General features: G+C 42.4%; 1 protein-coding gene across 1 annotated transcript in view; it reads left to right on the top strand.

Annotated features, from left to right (window-relative positions):
- The window catches only part of ARHGAP31 (Rho GTPase activating protein 31), a 112,895-nt gene that overhangs the window by 45,561 nt on the left and 39,488 nt on the right, over positions 1-27,846 (top strand). Inside the window, exons 2-3 of the mRNA XM_045540216.1 lie at positions 21,723-21,825; positions 24,046-24,190. Of these exons, the coding sequence (XP_045396172.1) occupies positions 21,723-21,825; positions 24,046-24,190 (248 nt within the window). The remainder of the gene's footprint in view (positions 1-21,722; positions 21,826-24,045; positions 24,191-27,846) is intronic.

The raw sequence follows: 27,846 nt of genomic DNA, 5'->3' as shown, positions 1-27,846 counted from the left end.
AAATTTGGTGCTAGGGAAGACAAGGAAGTTTCGTCTGCTCTGAGAACAGCATGACTCTTACCTTCTTAAATATATTTCTATAAACAGGGGCAATTGGACTTTTATAGGGCTACCCTACTACTGCCGCACACTAACGATGGTGGTAGGAACATATTAGGCATGAGTGAAAAATGCATCACTGATATTATGTAACAACCAGAAATCTGTGTGCGAGACATTCCTACTACCTCAGGGCTCTCCCAGATGTCCTCTCACTTTCTGACACGAGACCTAGGAGTTCTGGACACTCTTGGAATTTGATGGCAATCGTACCAGACCGCAGGCCACAGCTTGTACCTAGCCTGGTCCCCGTCACTTTTTCCGTAAGATGGTGGTGGTTTTACTTCTTCATGTTCATGCTCACATTCCTCAAAGTAGAGCCTCTCTCAGTTTTATGACCTGATGTCCTGTGCCCCGGGGTGTGCCTATGTGTGTGACAGAATGTATGCTGTGACTGTGTGGCTTTGAAAGAGCAGTTGTAACCTAGGCCAGCAGCCTCAGGAATTTTCTGCTAATAAGCCCAGTATCCTCATCCAGTTCTAGCAATGCTCTGCTAAAAACAGACTGCGGTCATTCATGTGTAAATGGAAACACACCAGAAAAAAAAAAAAAAAAGATTAATACCAAATGTACATCAAGATCAAAAGAAAAAATAAATTTCTCAATGGAATACTCAGATCTATGCAGAGACTATTGGTTACTGCTGCTTCATGTAAAATTAAAGGTCAGAGCATGTTTCAGTAAGGTTCTTAAAAAGGCAGGGATCAACCAGAGGCTATGATTTGAGAATCCCACAAGGATGATTTCCCAAAAAACCAGCTGAATCCTGAATTACACAAGGAATATGTTTCCCCTCAAACACCATAATAAATGCAAGAGATAACTAGGAGCCTCCGGGTCTGTGGTACTCAGGGCATATAGCCAAAACAGTTTTATTTAAAAACAAATACACACAATATTGTAATGAAGTTAGTAGCCATGAAATATTTGATCAGATTGATTTTATACTTTGATGAATTTTCAAAATCAAAAACATATAGATACATCACAGCAAATAGTTCTCCTGAGGATCATTGTCAGGTGAGTTTGCAGAAGTAGGTGTGGTTCCTCAGGTCCGGATACATTCATTTACACATTCTGTCACGCGTTTGTTCAGCACCTGGTAGTGCCAAGGTGAACTATGAAAACAGAGTAGTATAGGCTGGGCACGGTGGCTCACGCCTGTAATCCTAGCATTTGGGAGGCCGAGGCGGGAGAGTAGCTTGAGACCAAGAATCCAAGACCAGCCTGGGCACTATAGCGAGACCCCATCTATACAAAAAATTAAAAAAAATTAGCCAGGCATGGTGGCATGCATCTGTAGCTCCAGGTTCTTGGGAGGCTGAGGCAGGAGGATCACTTGAGTGCAAGAGTTTGAGGTTGCAGTAAGTTATGATGATGCCACTGCACTGTAGCCCTGGTGACAGAGTGAGACCCTCTCTCAAAAACAAACAAAGAGAGCAGTCTGGAGGACTGGTTAAGAGTGGGATTGGGAGTCAGACTCAGCTTAAATACCTGCTCCACCACTTACAAACTGAATGACATTCGGCAAGGGAGTAAACCTCTCTCAGCCTCTGTTTTCTCACCTGTACAATTAGGATAGTTATACTTGCCTTGCAGGGTTGTATGTGTTGAATGAGTAATATGAATATGAGACACTTAGCCCTGTGCCTGGCACACATTGGATGTTCTAAGGAAACGGGAGGAGTCAGGGTAGATGGCACTCCAGCAATTTACACTCCCTAAACTCAGAGATGCTCTGGTATCTTCCTCCCCCATTTTGTAAAACAGTACTTCAAAGATACCCCCTGCCCAGCCATCCATATCACCAAAAATGTACCCAGTAGCCAAGGAGAGGGGCCACCAGGAGGTGGAACATGCAGAGGTGGGCTTTGAAGGCAAGGATACCTGTGGGAAGGGAAAGCCTGGTTAGGGTGTCAAGGCTGGCTTCGTCCTTACTCTCCCTTTTCTCCCCAGACCAGGAGGGGAAATAGCTCCCCCTCATCTCTATAGGTCCGTGGCCCAGGGACACGTCTGCACATCCAGAATCCTCTGGCCCAGTGAGCAGTCTGGTTCCCTGACATGTCCACGCCTGCTTCCACCCTCCCTTTTCTCAGTTCCTGCTCCTGGTGGAGGGAGTTAAATCACGAGAGGTGTCCAGCAGATAGGCCTAGGGTTGGCCCTGTAGGACAAGTAGGACTCGGGGAAGATTTGCGGCTGTGGCGTTGTAAGTATGAGACTTAGAGGGAACACTGCTGCTGGCTGGGGGGCAGTGAAGAGTGGGAGGGGGGAGTGGCCCCATTTAGCAAATAAGAATACAAGACACTCCACTAAATCTGAATTTCACATAGACAACAAATCATGTTTTAATATATGTCCCGTACAAAATTGGGGATATACTTTGTTAGCAAAGAGGAGGGGGACATCTTCATACTAAAAATTATTGTTTTTGTGAAATTCATACTTAACTGGGTGTTCTGTATTTTATCTGGCAACCCTATTCGGAAAGGGAACATGGGAAACATCCCCCATCTTCCTGTGTTTCTGTCTGAGACCAGATAAGACACGGCATCTCTGAACAGTCCCCCAACCTGCTCTTCTACAAGCGGTCCCTTTGTGTGGACGTTGAGTCAGAATGACCACTGCGCAGGGCATGGTGCTGGGTGCCAGCAACACAGAGAGGTGTGAAATGATCCCTGACATAAGGACCCCCTCACTAACAGAGGACCAAAGTCTGATGGGACAATAATCACAATTGAAATAACAACAGTAATAGTTAATATTGATTGGGAGCTTATCGAGCCACTGTTCCAAGCACTTTGCAGCTTATTTTACTGAAATCTCACAACTACCCTAAGAGGTAGATTTTGCTATTCACTCCAGTTTATAAATAAGGAAACTGAACCTTGTGAGTAAGGTAACCATCTAATTTTTTACCCAAATTGAGACACATTTTAATGTGAAAGGGAGCACAATCCATAAATGCACCTGGCAACAGGTGTAAGCTGGTGCTGCCCCGGCACGCCAGGATACGGCGTTCCACTGACAGGGGATGTGCCTGGGTCTCTCTGCTAGAAAGTGGCAGTGGGAGGATTTGGATGCAGGCAGCAAAGCTCCAAGACTCGTCCCCATGCCCCTGACCAGTAGAGGAGGAGATTGATCTACATGAACTTCCTCCTGTTAGATGCTGAGTTCCCTAAGCACCCCCCCCGCAAAGGTGGGGCCTCCTTTTTTGCTTCCCACTGTGTCCTCGGCCCCTTGCACCCAGGACCCAAGCCAGAGTGAATGAGCAAATGAGTCTGGGAGCCTTTATGGGGAGGGCAGGATATGAGCAGAGCTTGAATAACAGAGAGGACCTGGGCAGGGACCCCTTTCTCTTCCTAGATTTGTCCCTCTTCCCAGATTCTTGAGGCAGAATAAGTGAGAGAGGGCCACTAAGTGACCTTGGCAAGAGATGGCAAACCAAATCGCAGGGACATAAATAAGGTGATGTCCGTGCTTGATGCTAAATCGTAAAGCATTCAGTCAGCCCTGGCACAACTCTTTTACGTGGACACTGAGGTGCCCACCACCTGCCCTCCCCAGTCCAGATCCATCACGTTGCCTGGGTCCAGTCCAGCGGACTGCCCTCTGGTGGGTCCCCTAGCACCAGGGATGCCCTGTCCTCCTTGTGGGGCTGATCCCCCAGGGACATCTTCCAATCTCCTCAACCAGCTCAGGCCTGCTGTCCTCTGTGTTCCCCCAGAGGCCCCGGCCTGAGGCCACCCCTCCCAGCCTCTCTGACAGCGCCTTCAGAGCCTGCTACTTCCATCTCTGCTCAGTGAATTGAAGCCCAGGACAATCCATCAAAAGCCTACACCCTTTTTAAACAGGAATCATGAGATCTTTAAAACGATAAACAAACCCCTCCTTCTTGCTGGAGGACCAGCTACTCACTTTTTAAGAAGAGAAAGCAGAGGGGGAGAGACAGCCTCTGGCAGCCGACTCCCTTTCCTCTCTCTCCAGAGAGATATCATTAAACCCAATGACTCCTGCCTGACAGCTGTAGAATGAATAAGTAAGGGTTGTCCCTGACATTTTTGTTCTACCCACAATTTAACTGCATGTAATTGAACTAACTAGACTGTAAGTTGAGGTTATGGGCAGTGTCTTAAAAGTATAAGACGTTTAAGTATACGTCTTTGAATCCCAAAAGTCTGGCACGGTGTTTCACATGTGGGGATCCAATAAACATAATTAATTTGATTTGACTGCTAAGGGTGTGTCTAAGCTTAAATACCCTAAATTACTTCTGACATCAACGTATTAGTCTGGGGCAGAAAGAGGCCTACCATGTACTTAAGCCTTAATCCCAAAAATTAGAAAGAAAAGAAATCTTACTCACTCACTTACTCCTGTCCTGTCTTCTCAGTCTCTCTCCAACTCTAGGGCTTCACTGTTGTTGAGCTGGGTGACTTTGGATAGGTCCCTGAACAATCTGGGGTCTTAATTTTCTGCACTGAATCAAGCAGGTTCAACAAGATGATCTTGAAGTCCCTTCCAGCTCTTGACATTCCAGGATTCTGGTTGCTCAGCAAGTGGAGCACAGGGATAGAGTATGGAGTAGATGCTTGGGGATAGGGATGGGGTGGCTGGGAAGGAGAAAATAAATATGGATTTGGGAAGGGAAAAAGAACTGGAGACTAAAGTGCACTTTGTCATCCTTCCAAAGGCTCACTACACAATATTGTCCCTCCGAAGTCCATCCTACATGGTGTCCAATCGATGCCCATGCACTTGGGCCCAGCCTTTCTTTTCACTCACCCCTCCCCGTACATGCTCTGCCTTGTTCCTGGCACAGGAAAATTAGTGGACCATAAACTAAGGTCATGGGTGTTGGCTTTTAAGTTGAGTAAGACAGATATAGCTCCTCATGGAGTTTATAGAATAGAGCAAGAGCAGATGTTTAAAAACAAAACAAAGCAACTCAATTAAGTATTAACTGTGTGCAGGTTGCCCCAAGACTATATCAAGTACTTCCTACTCTTGGAAATGAGGGAAGGCTTCTCAGAGGAGGTGACCAGGGGGTCGATCACTTGATGCCTGGATCATTTCCCACAAGGTCTTTCTGCCTCCAATTGATCCTGATAGAGCTTTTAAAACACCAATGTCTTGCCATCATTCCCTTCATGGAAGCTGGGTGGCCTCCTTGGGTGCAAACTTGAGTAGAGATTCCATCTCCGTTTGGAGCCTTTTCCAGGCTGTTGCTCCTAGGACAGGCTGTTGCCTTTCGGTGCCCAGAGTGCCCTATGAGGTATATCTGACCCCTTCTCCTATCCTTTCTGTGTACCCAAGAGAAAGGGGATCAGAATCTGAGCCCATCCCTGGCTACCCTTGGATCAGATCTGATCGCCGACATTTTCAATTGCAAACAACAGAAAATTCCAACTCTGAAGCTTTTAAAGGGTGAGAAGAGAAAAAGTTAGAAATTAAATACAAAAGAGATCTGCTTGATATTTAGCTCCTCTAACTCTAAAAATAGAGTGTCTGAATGGGAAACTGGCACTCTCTGTACTAGCTGTCTATGTCCTTTATACATTATTTATGGCTGAGGAGGTGCCCACAAATCTGACAGTAATCCTTTGTGCCATCTTCATCACTGAGCCCTAATCCTAAGTAAATCGTCCCTCCGTATTCACGGGGCTTGGTTCCAATACCCCCATGGATACCAAAATCTGTGGATGCTCAAGTCCCTTATATATAATGGTGTAGTATTTGCATATAACATTCACATATCCTCCTGTATACTTTAAATCATCTCTAGATTACTTATAATACCTAATACAATGTAAATGCTATGTAAATAGTTGTTATACTGTGCTGTTTAGGGAATAATGACAAGAAAAGTCTTCAGTACAGATGCAACCATCCATTTTCTTTCCAAGTATTTTCAATCCTCAGTTGGTTGAATCCATGGATAATAGAACCCATGGGTAAAGAGGGCCAACTGTATATCTTGTGAAAATTACTTCAAAAGACAGTGCTGAGAGAAGAGGTATAACAGTTGTAAGGAGAAGAATGAGCAGGTTAGGATAATTGCAATATCTGGCCTCTGAAATGAATGCCAGTTCTTCACAGGAGACATTTCAGAGAACACTGTGTAATTTTGGAGCTGCAAAACCTCAGAGCAAAAGCTTGAATATCATAATCTCTTGCTGTTTCAACAAGCCACAGATTGTTACTAATTTTTGCCTGATTTTACATAAGGGATAATACATTATCTGCAAAGGTAAAGGTATAGTCTCTCTGCAGAAGCATAGCTTTGTTGGGATGTGCCAGAGATCCAGAGAGAAAATTGGGGAAGAAGAGAGTGTTAATCTCCAAAATACTTTACATCTTATCCCTCAACTATGTTCTCTGGGACTGCAAAACAGAAACTCATAGAAATTAGAATATCTTTTAAAAAATTTCTTTCTTTTAAATTTTTAGAGACAGTGTCTTGCTATGTTGCCCAGGCTGGTCTTGAACTCCTGGCCTCAAGAGATCCTCCTGCCTCAACCTCCCCAGTAGCTGAGATTACAGGCGAGAGCCAATGCACCCAGCAGAAATTAGAATATCTTGATTTGTTTCATAAAATAGCGTCCAGAAACCTACACAACGCAGAAGAGCTTGGTGTCAAGGTTTTGGCAATTTGTCCTATTTGACATTACAGGAAAAGCCCTAAGGTGGACTTCTCTCGGCTGGGTTCTGAAGAATGCAGGAGAGAAGCATCTCCTGGGGGCCGTGTCCATCCTGGAGGGAGAATGTAAAGGCAGGAGGGGCAGGAGGGGTAGCTTTCAGGGAACCATGTGTAGTATGATGTGACTAGAGAGGGCGGTATTCGGGGAGGGGTCACGAAGAACTCAGCATTATGGACAAACACAATCAGATCTGTGTTTCCAAAAGCTCCTTCGGACACGTGGGCAGCTGGGCACCCTGCAGGGAGCTGGATGGAGGAGACTCCTAGAGTCCCAGCACCGCTGCTGCTCTCCCACCTCCCTCACCCCTTCCTGTTCAATTGCCCCATGAGCCTCTCCCCAATTTGTGTAACAAACTATTTAAAGAGGATCACTCTCATAGTTTCTTCGAGGATAGCCCTAAGAATTTGCAGGTGAATCTTGTGGAGTTTGCACGCTTCTTAAGCACCTGGGAGACCCTTTTGCCCACCAGTACGTGAGAACCTCTAGGAGGCTTGTTTCTGGCCGGGCCTCCCTGCCTCCACCTCCATCATGGGGAACCGTCATTTCTTCAAGCCCCAAGTCCCGTGGTAAATTCTGTGTATGTAGATGTATAGTCTTAAAGCATGAACTCCAAAATCATGTTTAGTCTCCAAAAAACACAACGAACATATGTCTGTGCTGATAGAGGGGGATGATATTTGGATGAAATGTTTTTTTCTTTTGCTCGTCTGTATTTTTTATTTTTCTACAAAGAAGTCGGCAGTACTTTTATAGCAAGAAAAGTATTAATTAAAAGAAATGTAATGAGCACCGTGTATTTGTAAGCTCATGGAAGAAAGACTTGCCTGAGAAGGGTTACACAGTGCAGGGAAGTGCCCTTGTTTTTAGCAGGAAAGAGAGGCCTTGTAACAACAGGAAGCGCCGAGAGGCCTCAGCACCAAGGCTTCCAAGCAAAGTGGCTCTGGAAACAATGGCTGCCTGTGGCTCGGGAATATCGTGCAGGAAATGGAAGGACGCTGGCTGGGGGTGGGGTGCAGCGGGGAGCTGATAAGCACTACCTGGCTGTTCCTCACACAGACCCCGCTGGCCCAAGATGAAGTCGATTTTTTCTAGATGCTCCTCATCTCCCATTGACAAAATTGATTTTAGAAAAATGCAGACATGAGAAGAAAGAGCCCATAGTGCCATAGGTCTGGAAACCATCAGGAAGCTGGGCAGCCCAGGAAACCACAGGGTCCAATAAGCAAGAGCTAAGTCCCTGGAGGACTCCACTTAGGACTCCACAAGAATAAAAACAGCCTCAGGGTTAATGGGAGTCCAGCCATACCAAGGGGATATGTATAAACCTCCTGAGGGTGAAGTTTATGTTTTATTTGACAGAAACTTCTGTTCATATGGATGAGATGAGTTGGGGAATCATTAATAGTACAAATGTGACACAAAAACAAAACTAACAAACAAAAACTAACTGTAATGTTTGGCCCTAGGAGGCCTAGATAAAAACCAGAACCAGTGGGAGTGGGGACCTGAACATCGGCAGGTAGAAATCCAATCTAACTTTTAATTTCTAGCCCAGTTTCTCCTCCCAGCTTCATCTAGGAAGTTGACGGATGCTGGGAGGCTCGACCTGGCAGAAACATTAGCAATCATCTGGATCCAGAACTTGCTCCAGGTGTAGTAAAGATGGACGTTTTAGCCTGGGAGTGGCTGGTTCGCTAGAGGACACACAGCTGGTTCGTGTTGCTGTAACTGACACGTACGCAGCACCCAGTACCTGTGAGATACCAGGGGAATTAAAAAAGAGTTACTTTCCTCAAAGGTCTAGAGTCTAATACCTGTAGGGAACCCAGTTTTCTTAATTCATTGTCTAAGTCCTTCTCCCTCTTCAAGTTGCTGTTAGTTATGAAATCACCTCTACGTGCTGCTGCTTTCTAGTCCTCCCCATCGTTGGTGTGTGCCTTGGTTTCCCTAGTGTGAGGTTATGCTGATAAAACATCCTGGGCAGCTCATGGACTTTGCATTCAGACAGACTTACAACTGCACCCCAGTGTAACACTGGCTGTTTAACCTTGGACAAATTGACCACACTGAACCTGAGTTTCCCATCTAGAAAATAGGAACAGTAATGCCTACACCTCAGAGTTGTAAGAATGAAGTGGAGTAATAATGGCTAAGCATGGAACTCCACAGCATTTGGTTCATCCAGCCCATAACCACCCATGAGGCATGCAAAAAAAAAAAAAAAGTAAGTGGCCTGGACACACTCAGAGGAGAAAAAAATTTACATTTCCCTAAGTCTTAAGATGATTGGTGCTAGTGAAGAATACAGATCAAGAAACAGGTTTATTTTCCTTGTTTCTCTCTCATTATCCTGCTCAGTTCACAAGTCTCTCTCCTACACTCTCTGGAGGCGTATATGGCCGGCCTTTTTACCCATTACTGCTTACAGCCTCCACCCAGTGACAGCCCAGGGAGTAGCTGGCAAGAAAGCTGATCGCCCAGTTAATAAAATCTTGATCAGGTGATTCAACTGACTGCTCTTTGTGCAGTTAAATTGAGGGTTGGTTTTTTTTTTTTTTTTTTTTGAGACATGGTCTCACTCTGTCACCTAGGCTAGAGTTCAGTGGCAAAATCATAGCTCACTGCAACCTCAAACTCATGGGCCTAAGTAATCCTCTGGCCTCAGCCTACTGAGTAGCCTGGACTACAGGTGCATGCCACCAGGCCTGGCTAATTTTTTTTTAAGTTTTTGTAGAGATGGGGTCTTGCTATATTGCTCAGGCTGGTCTCGAATTCCTGGCCTCAAGTGATCCTCCTGCCTCAGCCTCCCAAAATGCTAGGATTACAGGCATGAGCCACTGCGCCTGGCCAAATTGAAGATTTAAATGATTTGTTGTTGCTCACAAGTTAGGCCTGAGAACCTTCCAGGGGTTGACAGATCTTTCTGCCCTCCATGAGCAGCCCCGTGGAGTGAGTGATGTCTGCCTCTACGAATCCTTGAGAACAAAACTTCTCTAGAGTCATACAGTAGGAAGAATGAACCAAAAATGTCTTTATAAATTACACAGAACCTAGCAGCCTCTATTTTCAGCAATGAGACAAAAATCCTCTGTGCAGTTTCTGTGTACAAGATGAACAGAGCTCTAAGCCCTGGGCCACGTGGGGACTCCCTGCAGGTTTGTTTTCCATGTTCAGAGCATGTGAACCTTTTTCTCTACTCAGCACCGCCCTTCCTCGCAGCCACCAGCACCCCCAGCCCAAGCATGCACACCCGAGGCACCTGTGAATCCCTCCAAGGCTTGTTAGCCAACTATGATGATGACCAGTCTTATATGTGAGTCAGAAAAGCTTTTACCTTCCTTAAAGAAATTTCAGGAAACAGCTAGAAAGGGCGAATTTTCTCACCTCCCCTTTCATTCTTGAAAAATCATAAGAGGTTCTCTCCACTGACCCTGAAGAGACATCTTTTTTTCTCTTTGGAGTGATATGTTTGTGGCATATCTTCCTCCAGATTACCCACCCCTTCCCTCTCAAAAGCCTATTTCTCTGAAGGGAAGAACTCTGGGTTGGCCTGATGAGTACCTGAAGGTCTAGTTCCAGAGCTACCTGGACTGGACATTATTCTACAGGCAATGGGGAGCCACTGAATGTTTTAGAGTAGGGGAGCTTTATCATCAAGGTAGTATTTTCGAAAGATTTATCTGGCAGTGGAGATCGAGATAGAATGCAGTCTTCCTGGGCAGTCCTCAAAAACTCCCCCAATTTATCTGAACACTCTTCTCTTCTACCAGATTGGTCTAGCCGTAATTCCTAGAATTCACATTATTTCTTGCTTTCCTACTTTGTTTATACCATTCTTTGTTCCCTGTGCCACCAGAAAGTGGATGACATTTACTAAGTGCTTATTATGCACTAGGTGCTTAAATGAGCATTCTGCATGGATTGTAGTATATATCGCATCATGTCACATCACATCACATCTTGTCATATCATCTCAAATCATCCTTCTTACTGCGTCACCTTGACTTGTCCTTCTCTATCCACTCATCTCACAATGCTGTGAGCCCCTGAGCATGAGGGTCCCATCTCAACTCTCTCTGATGTGGTCCTTCTCATACAGTTGGCTCTCTATAAATGAACAATTTCCTGTTCTTGTTCAATGTAAAAGCTCTGCCTGACTTCTCCCACCATGTGTAATCTTTTTCAAAGAACTTCCGTCACATTTTTTTTTTGCCTGTCTAGGGCCCTTAACATATTTTGCTTGATATTTTCATACTAGCCAAGTTACTTAATAATACCTCTGAGCTTCAGGTTCCTCATTTATAAAACAGGGATAAACACCTCCCTCATAAGGTGGTTGTGAGGATTGCACTGCCTACAAATAAGGGATAAAAAGGGTGAAGCTCAGAGACCAGCACATGGTAGGTACACAGTAATTGTCCATTTCTTTCTTGGCTTCCTGAAAGCAAAGGTCTAATTCAGCTTTTTGTCCCTCAGGCTAGGTAGGTTGTTCCGGGGCTGTCAGGTCTGTGCAAACCTACTCCTAATGTCCAAGGAAGCTGAGAGGCAGAAGTATGCAGTTCCTCAGAAGGAAACATTTAATAGAGACTTAGGAACGGAAACCATGTCCCAGGCAGCCATGATACAAGATGGTGGATCCCCATGCCATTACCCTAGTGCTTATATATTAATATCAAAGGACTACTGGAGTCAGCCCCTCAGGGAAATGCAAGAATGCTATGTGAATCTGCCTAAGGGCAGGGTTTATGGTCCACTTTGTTCTGATCTAAGGGCAGGATTTACGTAACAGTAGATGAAGTAGGAATCTTAGAGGCATTCCCGGAACAGGTGTTAATCAGAAGTCTACATGGTGGATTAGCATGGAAGATGGAGTTGCTTAGCCTCCACACAGGCCCTCGTAACATCCACTTGGCTAGAAGGAGAATCTTTGCTGTCACTGAGATAGAGAGAGCATTGACAGCAGAGACCTAAGGGCCCCCTCAGGGACGAAAGTCCGGGTGCAGATCAGAGGGAAGACCTGGACACTTCTACAGGAAAGGGCTGACTTGAGTTGGCATCTGAGAGCCTGTCCATGAGGAGGGGGAGGGGGCCCAGGTGCTCCCCGGGACCCTGAGTCTGGAGGAATAGACTCCAGCATGCAATCTGCCATCTGGAGCTCGCTCAGCCAAGTGGCAGAGCCACCCAAGGCCAGCAGGTTAGGCAAACACTTCGGCTTAACAAGGGGTAATAACCTCAACAGGGTCATCAGAGAGGACTTTATCAACCATTTAGAAGTTGCGTCACTGATTTCAGAAACCCCACTGGCTTCTTTAACAAAACTTATTTTCAAAAACTTTTTTTTTTTTTGAGACAGAGTCTCACTCTGCCTCCCAGGCTAGAGTACAGTGGCGTCATCATAGCTCACTGCAACCTCAAACTCTGGACTCAAGTGATCCTCCTGCCTCAGCCTCCCAAGTGGGCATACTCCACTGTGCCCAGCTAGTTTTTGTATTTTTTGTAGACACGAGGTCTCATTCTTGCTCAGCCTGGTCTCGAACTCCTGACCTCAAGCAATCCTTCCATCTCAGCCTCCCAGAGTGCTAGCATTACAGACATGAGCCACTGCACCTGGCCAAAACCCCATTTCTTTCTTTTAAATAAAATACTTTTACTATACCCCCATCACAGAAAACTTAGAGTAGAGAAAAGTGAACACTGTTTTTTGTCAGGTTACAGCATGAAAATGTCGGTTCTTAGCATGCTCGTGGCCGAAGAATGGCCATACACACCAAAGTAAGGCAAGCACGAAAATGAGGTTTGAGGAGAGAAAGATAGGGTTACAGAGCAAGAGCAAGATATAGATTTACAGTGCAGGATACATACACCACAGATGACAACCCAACCCCTGTAGCAGCAAAGGGAGACCCAAAGGAAGGGCAAAGAGAGTTTGGTTGTGGTTTGCAACTTGTTTTACAGTGTCCAGATTGGGACCTCCCTAGTGGCTCAGATATCACCGTGGAACCTATTTTTATTGGACAGTTCAGAGTTGTATTACTACACATGCAGGTTGTGCTAGGTCAATTTCCAGACTCTATCGTATCTATAGGGCTTGGCCCGTGGGCTAGAGAGTCCTCTGCATTCTTTTGCAGCTGGCACCCTAAGTTCTGATTGGCAGATTCATGGGGATTCCCTCCTCTCCCAGGTATGGCAGTTGCTCAGGAGAGGATTAGGGTGGGGCAGGACCAAGATGGGGGCTGGGGGCCCACCCATGTCCTTCTTCCCAGATGGGGCAATTGCACCAAGGCAACAGCACCCACTTTCATCCCTAGGAGACCTGGAATCCCTCACTATCTACCTAACATTTTCTACCATCTAGAGGTAATTGATATTCACATTTCAGGGTGTGTCATTTTTTATCATTTAATATATTAGGAAGGGGTGGTTTAAAAGCAACAATTAGTCTTTACTCTTTGTATTTGTATATCTTTTTCATTTTTTATCAGCAAACATTCTTTTGTATTTTTTTCAAAAGGAACTTAAAAATAGGTATTAACCACGAGGTGGTGCACACTTGAAGGTAGGGCCTGCAGTGGTAGAATTTCAGGCATTTGGGCAGTCAAGGGCAAGGAGCTGATCAGCTCTTCTCAAATTGTGGCTCCACAGTTGCCACCAACTCAGAGGACTTGTCCTTGTGCTGAGGAAGAATTGAACTAGGGTAGAAAAGCATGGGGCTTTTTCTATTCCTTATCACTTGTGGTATCATAGAAAAAGCACAGGCTTTGGTGTCAGACAAACCTGGGTTTGGATCCCAACTCTGGCACTTCCTAGCTGTGTGATGTTGGGCAGCTGACCTAAGCTTTCTGAAAATCAGCTTTCATACTTTGCAAATGGAGATCATTTTACCTTGTTTCATGGATTGGCTATAATTACAGAATGGAGAATGCAGTCAAACAAACAAACGAACAAATAAAAATACATCTAAAGCAGTGCCTGGCACATAATAAGGATTTTCTTCTTTGAGGGATCCAGTTATCAAGGAAGCACAGAAAATCTATCTGGGCAAAAATGACCAATCTCCTCTTCAGCAAAATATTTTGAATGCTTGTGTTTTTAAGGCTGTTCTTGATGAATAAGACACAGGACTGTCCTCATTGTCCCCACGGGGCTCACGACTTAGTAAAGAAGGTGAAACAGAAACAAGTAACACCTCATACCTGGTGCTGGACACAGAGTAGGCTTGAAGCAAATATTTGTGGAATTAAATTTATTATGAAATTTTTTTTGAAAACGTAATATATTCTTATAGTTCAAAATCTAAAAATATAAAAAAATGCAATAAGAAGTTTCTCTCTTACTCAAAGCCCTAGTCCCAGCTCTCCAGTTTCTTTTCCTGTAGGACAACTAAAGTTAGCACTTTCTCATGAATCCTTCCATAGATATTGACTGCATATACAAATAAAAATGCATGTCTATTCTTTTATCCTCTCTTTTTAAAAAAAGAGGCTAGCATATCATTACAGTGGTCTGCTAACAATATATCTTGGAGACCACTCTATGTCTGTACATGAAAATGTTCTTTTTAATGACTATATAGTATTCCACTATGTGAACATTCCATTATTTATGTTAGCAACTTCCTATTATTGGACAATCTTGTGCTATTACAAAAACTGCTGCAATGAATAACCTTGTTCATGTTATTTATCATGTGTACAAGAATATCTGTAGGATAAATTCCTAGAAGAGGAACCACTGAGTCAAAGAGTATTTGTATCTGTAATTCTGATAGATACTGTCAAATTGCCCTTCAGAGGTTATGCCAGTCTCCCCTGCCACTAGCAATGCATGGCAGTGCTTGTTTTCCACAGCCATGCCAACACTGTGTGTTATGTGTCTTTGCCAATCTGAGAAGTGAAAAATGATATTATATATCAGTGCAGTTTTAATAGGCAATTGAGTTGAATTGACAATCCTCCAGAGTGCCATGAAGAGAGGAGGCAAGGAGATATGAGATCATGGAGGAAAGAGAACCTAGTTCTGCCTGAGGAAGGCTTTATAGAGGAGTTGGGACTTGAGCTAAATCCTGAAAGATAAGTAGAAGGCCTTTCCCAGCAGAGAAAAGGCAATGGGCTCAGGCATGGGGAACATCCCATGCAAAGCTGGGAAGGTATGAAGGTGCAGAGCACACTCAGGAAGTGGCAGGTTGTTCAGTGTGGCTAGAACCCAGCATCCCTGTGTAGAGAGAGGGAGGGAGAGCTCAGCAGTCAGTAATGGGACTAGCAAGGTGGAGAATGGCCAGGTTGTGGAAAACTTCCTAGGCTTTACTCTGCAGTTTGGACTCTACACTGTTGGTAATAGGGAACCATGGGAAGTGTTTAGGCAGGAGAGTAACACAACCTAATCTTTGTTTTCAAAGGATAAAATATATTCCCTGTATGTAGGAACTAAACAGAAGACAGAACTAAACCCTATACTCCCTGAAATGAATTTGAAAGTGAAATAATAATAAAACAATTGCTTTAAACTCTGTAGGGAAAATGAGAATAGTACAGTGTAAACATTCCTCACTATTTTCTTCCTCTTTTCCTCCTGGGAGAAGATTATACTCGAGTTCTTCGTGGAGTAAAATGTGTATGACTTCTCACTGGAAATTCCCAAAGGGTGGTTCTAGACATGTTTTGAGCCAGATAATCATCTCATTTCCTAAAGGACAATTCTTCTTTAGATTTATATGTTCTGATCTATAACAATAAGAAATTATAGTTACATTACTTATAGTGTCACTCTCTATGCATGTGAATAATGAAGAACCAAAGGATATAGACAATATAAATAAGCTTTTCCCCTGGTAAACAAAAACACAAGCATCAGAAAAAAAAATAGATAAATTGGACTAAATGCAAAACTTCTGTGCTTCGAAGAACACCATTAAGAAAGTAAAAAGATAAACCCACAGCATAGGACAAAATATTTGGCAATCATATATCTGATAAGGGTCTAGTATTCAGAATATATGATGAACTCTAACAACTCAAGAATAAAAGACAAACCACCCAACTCAAAATGGACAAAGGATCCAAACATATTTCTTCAAAGAAGATATACAAATGGCTAATAAGCACATGAAAAGATGTTCATCATTACTTACCAAGGAAATGCAAATAAAACCCACAATGAATACCACTTCACACTTACTAGGATGACTATAATAAAAAAAAGACAATAACAAGTGTTGACAAAGATGTGGAAAAATTGGAATCCTCATGCATTGCTAGTGGGAATGTAAAATGGCAAGGCTGCTATGGAAAACAGTTTGGCAATTCCTTAAAAGTTAAACATAGAATCACCATATGACCCAGCCATTCCACTCCTGGATATATATCCAAGAGAATTGAAAACATATGTCCATACAACAAACAACTTGTACATGAAGGTTCATAGCAGCATTACTTACTTATAATAGCCAAAAAGTAGAAACAACTCAAATTTCCATCACCTGATGAATGGATAAACAAAATGAGGAATGTATTTGGAATATTATTCAGCCATAAAAATGAATGGAATGCTGACACATGCTACAACATGGATGGACCTTGAAAACATGTGAAGTGAAAGAAGCTCATCGCAAAGGCCACATATTTTTAAGATTTCATTTGTGTGAAATGTCCAGAACAGGCAAATTCATAGAAATAGAAAGTTAATTAGCAGCTGCTAGGGGCTGGGGTGAGGAGAGAAAGGGTAGTAACTAATAATGGATATTGGGCTTTCTTTTTGGGGTGATGAAAATGTTCTAGAATTAGATAGTGTGTTGGTTGCTTAACCTGTAAATATACTAAAATCACATAAGTATGCACTTTCAAAAAGTGAATGTTATGGCATTTGAGTTATATCTTAATTTTTAAAACAAAAATTAAACTTTTCTCCAAAGCCCTAAAATATTTAGATTTTTTTTGCTTAGAAAATTAGAAACACACACACACACACACACAAATTAGAAATAATTAATTTGGTCTTTTTTTATTTCAAAATATTAAGGGGGTACAAATAATTTTGTTATATGGACAGTTTTTATAATAATTTGGTTTTTTTTAAGAACAGAAAACATACTTTGTCAAATAAATACCACAAATTTTCAATATTTCTTTAATTCCACATTAGGCCAGGTGGAAGAGAGTTGAAAGAAGATAAAACAGAAGGAAGAAAGAGAATCGGAGGGAAAACTGGGGTGGACGGTGACCGCTAGGCAGGGAGAGCCTTGCAGAGGCTGGGAGGGCACAGGACGGAAGTCGGAGTTGAAGAGGGACAGGCACAAGGTAGGACACAAAGGAAGAGCAGGGACTAGCACAGAGAGAGAAGTTACAGGGGGCCATCGTGACAGCACCTGGATTCTTGGGTAGAGAAGGGGGGAACGCCCAGAAAGTTCTGTACCGACAACCCAAGCTAATGGGGAAGGAATTTAAATCTTTACTAGAAAAGATTGCCTGGCAAAATCCCAAAGAGGGGGCTCATTCATGGCACAACAAAACTGTTTCTCTCCCATATGCATTGCAACAGATTCTAACACAGGATTTCTTCCCTGTGCATTGCCTTGTGCCCGTCTCTCTTTTATCCTCCCCCCTACAGTATAATATTATTATTCTCCACCCACCAGTGGCTCTTGGTCCTTTTTATCACCTCAAACATGATGATGAACATATCCATCATGCCCAAAAGTTTCCTCGGGCCCTTTCGAAATCCCTGCCTCCTGCCTCTTACTGCTTTATCTTACTGTAAATTAGTTTGCATTTTCTAGAGTTTTACATACATGGAATCATACAGTATGTACACTTTCATAGTCTGGCTTCCTACTGTCACCAACCCTAAAGTTTTTGGTCTGCACTCATATGCTTCATCTCTCCTTGTTACTGCTGAGTTGTATTCCATTTCTATGTATACACCACTGGACTTGACTTTGAAGGTCAGGAATTCAGGACAGAGAGAGGAGATGAAATCTAACCAATACAGACTGTAACGAAATCCAGAATGGGGACAGGGGAGTGCCTGGTTCCCTAAAACATAAATGCAATTTGCTATGAAAGAACGTAGACACCATGGCCACATAAATGACCAAATAAAATTGTGCTTGTTCCGATCTCTGTCCCCAGACCCGATCAGATCTCTGGCACTCAGGGAACTGAGGCAGCTTAGCAGAGTTATGACTTCTGGGGGAGGAACAATTTGACTGCTGGCCTTTTCTGCACTAAACCCTTGAAGAGGTGAGGAATTTAGGAGAGTGCCCCACACCTATTTATAAGTGTAAAACGTCTTTTATTAATAGTTGTACCAGGTTAGATCAAATGAAACAAAAGACTTAATAGTGTTTCATAAACTGTGAAGCATAAATCAAAGGCAAGGTTTACTTTTCCATCAGAACCCACCTCAAGATATATTTTGTGCTCAGATTAAAAATTAATGTTTAAGATCGCTGATCCAGGAAAAACAACAAACAAAAAAGGGAGGTTAGAACCATCAGTGAAACAATTTGAAGAAGTTATATCATAATCAGCAACTGTGTGTACCTCTGTAGGAGGAGACTCAGAGTTCTTTGGGCCCAGGGTAAATCCCACAGAACGAGCTCTGTGACTCGACCTCCAGCGTCACTCCTTCCCATGCCTACACTGACAATGGAAGCTTTCTTTCCATCTATACCTACTCAGCTATTTTGTATCAAGCTTCTAGCCTGTCCAGAATCCTAGGGTGTCCCCAATCTGATTGAACCCCAGGGACAATACTCTGAAGAATTCTGAGATTTCAAGACTAAACTCTTAGCAGCCCCTGCAACACTAGCCCCCCAGGGCTATCTTGAGGCCCTTGTTACCCTAAGTATGGGTGGCAGATTGGCACTACCCGATCTGGGAATTTGTTGGAAATGCAAATTCTTGACACTCCCTCCACACATCTCCTTACTGAATTGGAATATGCATGCTAACAACATCCCCAGGTGATTTGTATGCATGTGAACGTATGAGAAGCTCTGGTCTAGACTGGTGGTTCCTTCAACTTATGTGTGCATCAGAGTGAGCTGGAGGCTGCTGATGCTATGGAAGGTGACCCAGGGACCACGGTCTAAGGACCACTGTTCCAGGGTCTAGAGCTAGGTGATTACACAGAGATTAACCGAGTCCTTTCCTACTACTGAGTAATAATGATGGAGAATTCCAACACTTTCCAACTCAGCCCAAGATGAGAACCCAGGAAAGCTAACACTCCACAGGGATTGGGACCATGACCTCTTCCCTTGGGTTGTTTTAATATCGTCTCCTGCTTAATTAAACAGAGCCACGGACGAGAGGTTCTAGGGCCTCTGTACCAAAGCCAGAATAAATTTATGGCAGAGGCTCTGTCTGGGAATGTGTTTTCCCCACCTTTAAAAGAAATGGAGCCTGAAGTGCCACAGCTGGGAGGTCCCTATCTGAGAACAGGCTGAGACAGGTTGGCAACCCTGCACTGCCCCTTTTGTGGAGTGTTCTTTAAAAAGGCCCTTCGAGTCTGAGGCTTGTGCCTTTGAGTCTTTGTGCCCCACACCACACAACGGCCACACGCCTCAGTAGGGAATTGAAGTGCAGAATTCCCTGAGGGCTAAGCACAGCTCCCAGACTGCCAACGCACTGCTAGATCCTCCTGCCTTTGTGCTACGAAGATACCCCTAAATGTATGGAAAAAAGATCCCATGGAAGCAAAATTACTCTCAAATGGAAACATTTACTAAAGAAGGACAAAACAGCCATTCCAAAGAGTAGAGATTAGTTTTGACTGGTATGAGGTTGGTCTTCTACCCCAGAGGCCCATTGGATGGCAGGAGGCAAACTCTGTTTTCAGCAAAAAAAAATTGTAAGTTTATATCGTAGATAAGCTACAAGTAGAAATAATCACTGTCATTGTGGAATGCTTATTCTATGCCAGGGTCTGTGCTAAATGTTTACAAGTATTATTTCAGTCCTAGCTATGAGGTTAATACTACTATTAACCTCATTTTGCAGATGTGGAAACTGAGAAACAGAATCATTGTATATTTTTCCTCAAGTTTACAAAGGCAGTTTGGTGTCTAAACCTGCACTCTCAACTATAGGCCACATGTGGCAGGTTACAGAACAGCCAGGTGTGGTGGGAAAAGAGTCAACCATTATTGTGCACAACAGGGACGTTAAGATATATTCTTTTAAGCACTAGAACACTTTCTTTCTATCTCTATCTACTTGCATGAGGGTGGGAGACAAAAATCTTACCAAGAACCCTATTTTATAAAACAGATCAAATCATAGCTCTTCTGGCTGAAGACAAGTAGAAACTCTGGAGCCCTGCCCGTGCCCACAGCCCCTCCATCACACCCCAAAGTGGCTCGACGGCTGTGGTCTCTGTCCTCACTATTTCCAATCCCAAGTCCACTCCCTGACCTCTTCTGACCTGGGTTAACAGAGAAGATTCTCCCTGGCTCCAGTCATGGAGGCCAGGGGCAAACCATGGATGTGTGCTAGAGGGGGATGGCTCTGGGCATGCACAGCCTTTGAGAGATGGCAGAATACTTTAAGTGTGATGAACTTTATTGAGCACCTAAAATTAGAGTTACTTGAAGGCAGCAAGGGGAGGAGTGCTTAGAAAGTGTCATAATTCAGGTAGAATATTGAGTCTGAATGCCTGGTGTCTACCCACATAAAGGTCCGGTCCAGCCTGGAATTGTGTGTAGGTGTGAGCATGTGCAGTAAGCATTAATGAATTGGCATTGGTCTAATCTGCAGCATCAATGGACTAGGCATGTGGTGGGGATGTGAGCACAGTGCTAACCCAAGCGTTAGTTCATGGAGGCCCCACACCACCTCTATGCCTCCAGGAAGCCACTCACTGAAGACTTCAGAGTGAGAGGCTTGGGTTCTTCCATCCCAGACCGCCACTGACAGCATTCTCACGGGGCCACCTCAGGCGGATCTGTCCAGTGACCAAAGTGGCAAGCGACTTGCCGCTCTCTCCATATCATCCAAGGACTGCATCTGCCATTCTGGGCCACTGAGCAGGTCAACCCCCAGGAGAGAACAGCACAGCTGGACCCTTCCACCAGGGCACTGAGCCTCTGGAGTGGCAGGAATTTAAGAGGCCATGTCAGTCCCTTTTATGTGGTCTGTTAAATCAATGACTGATTGGACCCACGGTGGTGGGGGTGGGGATGGGGTAGGGGAGGCCCTCACTTTTTAATAAAAACCTCTTTAACATTTAAATCACCTTTAACATTCTGACAGATTTCTTTCAGTCTTTTTTTCTTCACAATGATTTTTTCATAACTGAATTCACAATATTTTTTTTTACTTACTTGTATTATAAGCATTTTCCCACATATTAATTACTTTTCATAAGCAACAAGCAATTATGAGTGAGTGAAGCAAATTTATCTGTGCTTTGACAGAATAAGAATAAGGCAGTGGTTCTCCAATTTTGGTGTGCCTCAGAGTTACCCAGAGGGCTTGTTAAAACACAGATTGCTGGGCCTCACCCCCCGGAAGTTTTGAATCAGTGGGTCTGGAGTGGGGCCTGAGAATCTGCATTTCCAACAAGTTCCCAGGAGATGTTTTTGCTGCTGGTCAGGAGACCACACTTGGAGAATCAGTGAAAAGACTGACTTGTGGGTTTCAAGGTCACTGCTGATCTCAAAATCAAAGTTTTTGCATATTTTTCAAATTATTTAAAAAAAACCTCTTAAAACACATGAGTTTTTGAAACTTTAACAACATCCTATGATTTTTTTAAAATACAAAAGGAACATCACCTACCACTTATAAGTAACTGTTTCCACTTGTAACTCATATGAGTTCCATACTTATTTCTCTTTGAAGTTACCTGAATTTTTAGAAGGATATCTTTAAAAGACAGTCAGATTTACATCTAGCACTTTATTGTTTTTTCTTTTCCTTTACATAGTTCCATATGTATTGAAGAGCTGTGCAGAATTTATAGAGACTCACGGCATCGTGGATGGAATCTATCGGCTTTCGGGAGTCACCTCAAACATACAGCGGCTCAGGTAAGCAACTAGAACAGCCTAAAAGAATTCTCCTATGATCCTTTGTCCCCACCTCTGTCCGCAGGTGTCGGGAGTATCAAAAACCTGAAGGGATTGCGTGAAGGGTGGCAAGGCTGAAGATCAAATGTGGCTGTTTTCAGATGCCTGACAGTTCCTTAATCTAATCAGGAAACTCTCCAGCCTGATATGATTCTTTCCAACAAAAGCTTCTAGGGCTTTGAGTCTCTTTGTCTTGAGTCAGATAGATTTATCCTTCTTAGGTGCATTTGATTTAAGTTACAAGTTAGGAAAACGTGATCTAATTATCATTCACTTGCCTACCCAAAGCTCAGTTAGATTAGGTTCCTGTTACATAGTGTTCAGAACTCTGACATCGGTGCGGGTTTTTCTGTTGGCACACACTCAACATTTGGTATTTTATTTGAAATAGAAATCAGAAGCCTCTCTAATTGATGCTGGTATTTTAAAAATTACTGATGGATAAACTATTTCCAAGTCTTTGGATTTATCCTAAACATTTGGAAGAAGTTTCTATTGCATTAAATTAAGGATTTTGTGTAAAATCCTTTACACAAAACACACTTATGTGTGTGTATTTTACATGTACACACACCCATAATAGAGTATGCACAGTATATATAGAGAACATATATAAAGTATTTATATGTATACTTTTCTATGACTAAAATAATAGGTTTATACATTTTGCATATTCTTTAATATCAAAAAGAACATAATTTAATGGTATTTTATATATTTATTAAAGTTCTTTAGTTATAAATGTAGACTTTTAAGATAATGAAAACATCCTGATTTTAAGATTAATATGTAAAATTTCATAGGTTGTACAGGTAATTCAGTTTTCGTATTCTCCCTCCTGGGTTTCTGCCCCTCCCCCCAAAAAAATCTCAATTGTAATTAAATTATAACAAAGAAATAAAACATCCTTTTTTCTCCTGGAGAAGTGATGTCTGTTTAAAAAAATAATTGGTTTATTGCAGCCATAGATTCTAATGAATCTATGTGTTTACATCATTCCACTAATTTATTAGTGTGCCATTTTTTAGGGTTTCAACAGCAAATACTTCTTAATGGTTTACTCTTAGCTCTGCGATATACTACACAGTAGTTGGTATTCTGGAAGGACACCTGGCTGGGGGCCAGTTCTTTCTCATTTAAGGACTGACCTTAGCCTTGAGAAGGGAAATTTTTGGCTAAATAAGTGAATAAGTTCTAGATTGGTTTTGTTCTGTCCTCTTAAAAGCACACATGCCTATGCCTTTACGAGGCCATGGCATAATTCTCTGTTCAAGGCTCCACTCAGTTCCCGTCAGGTTCTGGCAGCATCAGGGATTTCCCTGCCCTTCATTAAAGGGACAGACCCAGAGCAAATGAGAATGGACAGTGAGCTGTTCTGAAAATGCTGGTTCTGAGAGTCCTGTTGATTTTGTCCAACACTTGGCTGACCAAGGGAATACTCTCAAGACACCCAACTTCTCTTTTGTATTAAAGCTCATATGTGTCATTTTTCAGCAGATAAGTATGTATTATCTGAGGCAGTGCACTCATGTAACCTTTTAGGAAATGTTTTCTCCTTAGAAACCAGGCCTGGAATTGGATGACGTTCCCAGACATCCCACTATGGATTGTTTGAGAAGCTATGATTAAGCTCATGTATCCTGTAGGAGGCACCATCAGGCAGCCTAGAAGTTTCCACTCTGCATCAAAGTGATGCTTGATTAAAGTTCTCAAACCTCAGTTTTGAGTCTCCAGATAAAACAAGTTTGTTGACAAGAATATACGGAGATGAGTGGTAACAATCTGACCTACGCTGGTTTTGTTCTCTCCTGTAAGAAAGGGAAGTTCATTTTGAACAATATTTTGGAAAAACTGAAATTTCAATAGGCCTTTCTGGCAAACTGGTTTCATATTTCCTCAGTGTTCATAACCAAGACTGCAGACATAATGCAGTGGAAAATCCATTTGTAAATGAGCATATGTCTTTCTAATCACAGCAGATTTTGCAAGGAAGATCCAGACCCAAAGTGAAAGCCTGCCCGTGGCTTCCCTGCTCCTGGAGTAGAAGGTCTTTTTATATCAAGGTCAAAAATATAGTCGGATCAGCAGGTTAGGGTCTTTTTACCCCTGAGCAGGCAAGCAGCTGCCGACGTGGAACACATGTTCCCTGGGATTGTTATGTCTCCGTCTGTGTTGTTTCAGGCAAGAGTTTGGCTCAGATCAATGTCCAGATCTGACAAGGGAAGTGTACCTCCAGGACATCCACTGTGTGGGCTCACTCTGCAAGCTCTACTTTAGGGAGCTGCCCAACCCCCTCCTGACTTATGAGCTCTATGAGAAATTCACGGTGAGTGTTTGCATTTCCATTATGGGGACTGGGTGGGACTCATGGGATGGGCCAAGGAGAGTTTCAGCACTAAAATAACAATCATAATGTGCACCAGATGGTTGACATTATCTTAGCATGGTGATGGAAGTAGGATGATATGATGAGGAAAGTAGGGTAGTGGAACTGTCTGCTAAATTTTTCTTTCTCGAATTTTCGGAATCATGTCATTTGTTTTAAGAGCTGGGTTAAATTATCTCCATGTTTATTCAACCAAATGTGCCTTATTGTATAGGGAGGAAACTGAGAACCAGAGAAGTAAAGTGGCTGGCCCAAGGTCACACAGCAGAGGCAGGAGAGGAATCTGAGGGTCCTGATGCCACACCCACTGCTAGTTCTTTTTTTATCAGGCTAGTCCTTCTGTGCTTCTTCTGGGGCCTGGGGAAAGAGGGCAGTGGGTGAGTAGAGAAGGGAGAGGGGACAAACAAAAGTCAGGAGAGAGATCAGAAAGCTGGGGAGAGGAAAAAATCTTAGAAAAGCAGCCAAGAGGGGGTTCAGGATAGGCCAGTGAGTTGGGCTGGTTGGGAGGAAGGATGGGCAAGAGCAGAACAGCTAAATAGCAGCTATATAGTCACCAAATAGGGATCAGCAAGTATAAAGGAGAAAAAAATTGCTTAAAGGATGTCTGTAGAGGTAGCGTTAAAAATAGGGCTTGAACATTTGGCTGCATGAGTGGAGGTGTAGTCAGAGAGTTGAATTTAACCAAGGTTGAAGTTCAGCCAGCCACAGAGGGATGAAGGACATGAGAGTGTACGCCAGGGAGTGATTGAAATAACTGGCCATGGAATTTAGTGTGAATAAGAAAGGAAATGAGGGCATAAGGCAGATGAGTAACAGTGAAAAAGTAGATCAAGGGATTATTCATCCCAGTGAGGTCAGTGGGGTGCTGTAGTGCAGTGGTCGGGGGTAAGGGGAGGTGTTTGAATTAGGATTGGAAAGGGGTTGCAGTTACTGGTAAGGACCAGACCGAGGCTCTAATGGTGGGAGGGAGTCTTTTCCATGGCTCCTGTAATAAACTTATTTTGACCATATGAAAGGTTCTTCAATTTGAAATGATATAGGAATGAATGGAAAATTCTTCTTAAAAATTGGATTTGGGCCATTAAAAATATATTTTAAGAATTTTCGGTGATACAGGGAAATATTCATATGGTAATTGGGAAAAGAGCCCAGATATAAAATTGTCTATTAATGAAGGATTAAAAGAAAGGATGTTCAAAAGACTAAGCCATTCATTTCAGTGATTGGATTATGGGTGGTTTTTCCTGCTTCTTATACTTTAACTTTCATAATTTTGTCCACTAAAAGTACATTAATTTTTAATGAAAAAAATAAACCAAAGCACACAAAAAAATTGGACATAAATATTGACCACTAGAGAAGTCAACATGTACCAACTGATGTAGAGTTGTCATTGGTTAGGGGACTTCTCCCCTGGAGATCTAAGGTAGAAGGAAAACAAGCCTCCAATCTGCATGGCTAAGTCGTAAATAATGGCAGCCCCTGCCCATGGAACCACAGAGGAGAACCACAGAGGAGAATCACTGTCATCATATGTGTTCCCACATTTTAAAAGTTTTAAAAGTAATCATGTTCAATAGAAGACAGTTTGGAAAATGGAGGAAAGTAGAAAGGAAACTTCCTTAAAGACAACTACAGTTAACATGTTTAGGTATTTCCTTCAGTCTTTTTTTCTTTGCACAGTGTTTTTGTTGTTTTGTTTTCCCAAGTCAAAATACATTTTATTGCAAAAATGAAAACAATACAAAAAAGTATAAAGGAGAAAGTATAAGTCACCTGAAATACCATACTCCAGACCTATCTCTTAACAGACACTAACTATATCTGCAATAACAGATATTAACAGGTCTCCCCCACCCCACCCCACCCCCACACACACTCTTCTTCTTCTTCTTTTTTTTTTTTGAGACAGTCTCACTCTGTTGCCCAGGCTAGAGTGCCGTGGCGTCAGCCTAGCTCACAGCAACCTCAAACTCCTGGGCTCAAGCAATCCTCCTGCCTCAGCCTCCAGGGTAGCTGGGACTACAGGCATGTGCCACCATACCCGGCTAATTTTTTCTGGTTTTAGTTGCCTGGCTAATTTCTTTCTATTTTTAGTAGAGACGGGGTCTCGCTCTCGCTGGTTTCGAACTCCTGAGCTCAAGCAATCCTCCCGCCTTGGCCTCCCAGAGTGCTACGATTACAGGCGTGAGCCATCGCGCCCGGCCACACACATACACTTCTACTTCTCAATGTTATATATTGCTGTTTCAGAATGCTTTTAATTCAACTATGTGACCATTTTTCATTTTAATAAATATAGAGAGACACTTTATGAGTATTCTCTCATATGTGCCATGATTTCTGAAACCGGGCTCCTAGTAATGGACATTTAGGATTTTTGTTTCTCAACACTTTGCTTTTATAAACATTATAATAAACATTTTTGCACATTTATCTTTACACTTTTGTCTGTTTATATCCTTAAGGGAAAATCGCTGAAGTAGATTTGCTGAGTAAAGAGTTCTTGTTTAAAATTTTGTCACATATTGCCAAACTGTCCTCCCTAGAGACAGGAATGTTCTTTTCCCCACAGACTTGCCAATACCAAGTATTTTCAATTTAGGTTATTTGCCAATTTGAATCAATCAAAAGTAATATCATATTGTTCTTTCAATTTGTGGGTAAGATTTTGTTTTCTACATAGTTGTAATCCTCCTATCAGTACAATAGTTTCATCTTTGAATATGATACAATGGAATATCATCATGTTCATGAACTGAACGAGTCTAATTTCTTTTAATAAATATCTCATTCTATGATAGTTGGGGGTAGATAGGAATTCTTGTCTAGAAACTTCAGAAATACAGTTTCTTCTTAGATCTTGTCTGTAGACTCAGAACAAAACCCACCTTTATCTCTCCTCCTCCTGTTCGCAGATATTGCTAATCATTCTGTTCTCTCACAGCAACTGAAAAATACCAATGTAATATTTTGTCACCTAGGCATCAAATTTTAAGGAAATCTGACATGGTATTTAGGCAAGTTTATTGACACTAAAAAATAAAACAGGAATGTTTTGTTATGACAACTGACCTCTACATAGATAGGACGTAGTCAAGTTAACTATGTTGAAGAATTTATCATTTAATAGATTTCTTTGATCATAGTAATGAATATGATAATATAAGCAAGCCTTCTTCAAGGACATGGAAGTAGCTCTGTTACATTGTTACACATTCTCACAATAATTTATTTAAACCTACTTGCACAGCTAAAGTAGAATAATATCTCAATGGAATAATAAGAGAATTAGAAAAAATATAAATAGAATAATAGTGATAATAGCTACCATTTATTGAGTGCTTACTATGTGATAACCTCATTATAAATATTATTTCATTTAATCCTGAAAATAATGCTATGAAACAGGTTTTCTTGTCTTTGTTGGTACAGCTAATAAGTAAAGGTAAAGATTTAAAATTTTGTTTCATAGCTCCCACACTACTAAAAAAGAGTTAACAGCACTTAAGTAGGCTCAGTTATTAAATAACTTCATGCAAGATAAAGTAATAAAGGAACAATTCTATGAACAGTGTTAGAAAAATTGGCTAACT

Source organism: Lemur catta, chromosome 1 (assembly GCF_020740605.2).
Source record: "Lemur catta isolate mLemCat1 chromosome 1, mLemCat1.pri, whole genome shotgun sequence".
Classification (NCBI taxonomy): Eukaryota; Metazoa; Chordata; class Mammalia; order Primates; family Lemuridae; genus Lemur; species Lemur catta.
The sequence above is the reverse complement of the archived record's forward strand: the minus strand, read 5'-3'. Positions and strand labels throughout refer to the sequence as shown.